Below are 3,844 nucleotides of genomic sequence, written 5' to 3' on the forward strand. Positions count from 1 at the left end.
AGGAGATTTTGGACATCGTCGCCGGCGAGGCGCTCACGCCCGTGAACGTCGCCACCGTCGTGTCCCAGCTCGCGAAGCGCGGCCGCGCGGGCCGGGGCCCGCGGCGGTCCGACGCGCGGTGGCGCGACATCAAGGCGAGCGTCGAGGCCTGCGCGCCCCGGTTCGAGGCGCGCCACGTCGCGTCGACGCTCCACGGCTACGCCTGCCTCGTGAAGAGCTCCTGCGTGCTCCTGGCGGACGTGCCCGTCCGCGCGCTCTCCGACGGCGTCGTCCGCACGGACGCGTTCCTCAACGGCCAGGCCGTCGCGAACGTCGCCTGGGCCTTCAAGGCTTTGGAGGGCGGCGTGCCGACCCGGGCCCTGCGCGTCCTCTCCGACGCCGTGAAACGCGAGGCGCCGAAGATGGGACCGCAGGCCGTCGCGAACACCTTATACGCGTTCGCGGACCTGCGGGGCGTCGGCGCCGACGCCTTCGACGCGCTCGACGCCGCGGCGCGGCGCGAGGCGAAACGCATGACGCCGCAGCAGGTCGCGAACGCGCTCCACGGCTTCGCGGCGCCGGGCGCGGCGCCGCGGAGGGCGCGCGCCGCGCTCCTCGCGGCCGCGGCCGCGGAGGCGCCGCGCATGACGAGCCAGGGCCTGACGAACACGGTCCAGGCTTTGGGCGACTGCTTCCCCGGTGCGCGGGCCACGGACGGCGACGTCGACGACGCCTTCCACGCGCTGGAGCGCGCGCTGCCGCGCGTCTTCGAGGGTCTGACGGGCGGGGGCCTCGCGAGCCTCATGCGGGGCTGGGCGCGCTGCGGCGCGCCGCCGGGCCGGGGGGCGGTCGCCTGCGCCGACAGCGCCATCGTCCGCGAGGCGCACCGATGCAACGCCCTCTGCGTGTCTTCTCTACTTCGGAGCTACGCGGCGCTCGCGCTGCTGCCGTCGCGGCGCGCGGCCGAAGAGCTCGAGGCCCGCGTCCCGGAGTGCTGCTTCGTCCACAGCGAGGCCGCCGACGCGCTCCACGCCTACGCGACGCTGGGCCTGCGGCCGAAGGCGCGCGCGCTCGAGTTCCTCCTCGCGAAGCTCGCCGCGCCGGCGCTCCCCGCGGGCCGCGTCGCCCGGGCGCTCTGGGCGTGCGCGGTCCTCGGCCTCGAGGCGCCGACGGAGCTCGTCGACGCGGCGAACGGCATCCCCGACGTCGCGCCGGCCGACGTCCCCCTCGTCCGCGCCTACGGCGCCGCGGAGGCCGCGCGCGGCAAGATGTCGCGGCTCGTGCCCTCGCTGCTCGGCGACTTCGACGCCGCGGAACCCGCGCCGCCGTCGCTCGGCGCCGCCTGCGCGGCGCTGGGCCGCGGCCGCGGCGCCGACGGCGTCGTCGCGGGGCGCGGCCTCGCCGTCTTCGTCGACGGCCCGGCGCACTTCGCGCGGAACGACGAGCGCGCGCGGCTCGGCCCGTCGGTGTTGCGGAACGCGCTCCTGGAGGCGCGGGGGCTCGCGGTCGTGTCCATCCGCGAAGCGGACTGGGAGGCGTCCGACGACCAGGTGGCGCTGCTCAAGGCGAGGATGGAGGAGGCGGCCGTGGAGTAATTTTGCGGATGTTTGAGGCGCGGCCCTGGTTGTCGCCTCCGAGGGCACGAAGGGTGTTTCCGTCAACCTGAGGAAGGTGCTTTGCCTCCAGCCTGAGCGGTCTGCGCAGTCGCCGCTTGTTCACGCGCGCTAGCCATCATGTCGGTAGCTGTAAATATTCAATACTGTGGTGGCTGAGGCTACAAGAAGTAGCGCGCGGCGCCACATTCATGCGCGCGCTGCGTCGCGCGCGCCGCCGAGGTTTTCGGCGCACAGAAGACGATGGTCGCCGCGCCGCCGCAGGTTCTCGGTCGCCCTCGCGGAGACGATCGAGAAGGAATTCACGGGCCAGGTGACGGTGACGCAGGTCGGCGACCCGGGCACGACGGGCAACTTCGAAGTCACCGTCGCCGGCAAGCTCGTCCACTCGAAGACGACGATGGGCCACGACAAGTGCCAGAGCGGCGAGTCGACGCAGAAGGTCATCGACGCCATCCAGGAGGCCGTCGACGCCTAGGCGGTCCTCCGAAAAAGAGACGCCGCCGCGCCGCCGCGGTTAGCGCGCGCTCGATGACGGTCCCGGCTCGTCGCGCGCGACGCGATGACCGGGACCCGACAGCGCCGCGCCGCGGCCGGCCGGCGGCATGTCTCCGGGCTCTCTAGGCCAGCTACATAAGCCTCGGGAGCGACGCATGGGTGGGCGAAGAGGCTAGGAAGATGTATGTTGCACCAATGTTGACGCCATGTTGCCTCGACTCTCTGTGCAGCTCTCATAGCCGTCGCATTCCTCGGCGTCTTCAGCGTTCCTGCGGCGCGCGCAACATCCACGGTCGCCTCACAGAGCATCCCGACGTCGCCACACATAGCACCATGCCGACCTACGTGATCACGGGCTGCTCCACGGGCATCGGCCTCGAGCTCTGCAAGCAGCTCGCCGCGCGCGGCGACAAGGTCTTCGCGACGTGCCGCAAGAAGGAGTCGTCGGCGACGGGCGTGGACCTCATCAGCGCCGTGACCGGCGACGTCACCATCGTCGAGGGCATCGACGTCATGGTCGACGACTGCAAGGCGAAGCTCGCGGCCGCGCTCGCGGGCGTCTCCGTCGACGTGCTCGTGTGCAACGCGGGCGGCATCAACGGCACGTCCGCGCTCAAGGGCGGCGACGTCTTCCCGGACCAGGGGCTTGATGTCTGCAGCGGCGAGCGCATGGCCGCGGCCTTCCAGCTCAACGCCGTGGGCCCGCTCCGGTGCTATCAGGCGCTCGCGCCGAACCTGTCCGCGGGCTCCAAGGTCGTCGTCGTCAGCACGGGCATGGGCTCCATCGCCGACAACACGTCCGGGGGCCTCTACGCGTACCGGTCGTCCAAGGCCGCGGCGAACATGGTCGCCAAGGGCATGTCCGTGGATCTGAAGAAGAAGGACATCGCCGTCCTCGCGATCGCGCCGGGCTTCGTCGTCACGGAGTTCGGGCCCGGCATGGACATGCTCAAGAAGATGGGCGGCGTGCCCGTGGAGCTGTCCTGCGCGGGCCTCGTCAAGGCCATGGACGGGCTCACGCTCGAGACGACGGGCCGCTACATGACCGTGCCCAAGGACGGCTCGGACGCGACGGACTTCGGCCCGGGCTGGTAGGAGGCGGCGGCGCCGATAATCACACACACGAAACCGTATGAGAGAAGGGAATGGCCCCACGCGCCTCTACAGGGGCTTGCGCGCCCACCAGAGGTACGTCGCCGAGACGTCGGACGGGTCCTGGACGAAGCCCTTGGACGTGTCCGACGGGTCCTCCGGGCGCATGCCGACGAGGTCCGTCCGGGGCCCGACCTCGAAGCCCGTGCTGTTGAGCAGTTGCTCGACCTCGTCGGGCGTGATGAAGAGGCGCCAGTCGTGCGTGCCCGCGGGGATCCCGCCCGCGATCTTCTCGAGGAGGACGATGAGCACGAACCACGAGAAGTACGAGCGGTTGATCGTGTCGAAGACGAAGACGCCGCCGGGGCGGAGCACGCGGTAGACCTCGCCGACGGCCGCCCGCAGGTCGTGGAAGTGCTCGAGCACGTCGGACATGACGACGCCGTCCAGCGCGCCGTCGGCCGCGGGCAGCGCGTAGCACGTGCCCTCGAGGAACTCCGGCCGCCGCGCCGTCGGGAGCTCCTCGGCCGCCTGCTGCCGCGCGGCGACGAGCGAGTTCGTCGACGGGTCTACGGCGGTCAGCTTGTAGCCCCGCGCCGCGAGCGCGTTCGTCAGCAGGCCGCCGCCGCAGCCGACGTCGAGGAAGCTGCCGTTCGTGCCGC

The 3,844-nt window shown here is 71.9% G+C and overlaps 3 protein-coding genes across 3 annotated transcripts; 2 read left to right on the forward strand and 1 right to left on the reverse strand.

The window, feature by feature from the left end:
• Positions 1 to 1,712: 1,712 nt before the first annotated feature.
• On the forward strand, positions 1,713 to 2,070 carry SelW3 (selenoprotein; the record flags this gene model as incomplete). Its single annotated transcript, XM_009042156.1, has 2 exons — positions 1,713 to 1,762; positions 1,857 to 2,070. The coding sequence occupies 2 exons, from the start codon at positions 1,713 to 1,715 to the stop codon at positions 2,068 to 2,070; spliced, it is 264 nt and encodes an 87-aa protein (XP_009040404.1).
• A 254-nt stretch (positions 2,071 to 2,324) lies between these two features.
• On the forward strand, positions 2,325 to 3,200 carry AURANDRAFT_60293 (hypothetical protein; the record flags this gene model as incomplete). Its single annotated transcript, XM_009042157.1, has 1 exon — positions 2,325 to 3,200. The coding sequence occupies one exon, from the start codon at positions 2,424 to 2,426 to the stop codon at positions 3,183 to 3,185; it is 762 nt and encodes a 253-aa protein (XP_009040405.1).
• A 51-nt stretch (positions 3,201 to 3,251) lies between these two features.
• AURANDRAFT_31811 (hypothetical protein) lies at positions 3,252 to 3,824 on the reverse strand (the record flags this gene model as incomplete). Its single annotated transcript, XM_009042213.1, has 1 exon — positions 3,252 to 3,824. A coding segment is annotated over one exon (573 nt), but the record flags the coding sequence as incomplete, so codon positions are not given.
• Between the last annotated feature and the right edge of the window lie 20 nt (positions 3,825 to 3,844).

This window comes from Aureococcus anophagefferens, assembly GCF_000186865.1.
Source record: "Aureococcus anophagefferens unplaced genomic scaffold AURANscaffold_28, whole genome shotgun sequence".
Taxonomy (NCBI): Eukaryota; class Pelagophyceae; order Pelagomonadales; family Pelagomonadaceae; genus Aureococcus; species Aureococcus anophagefferens.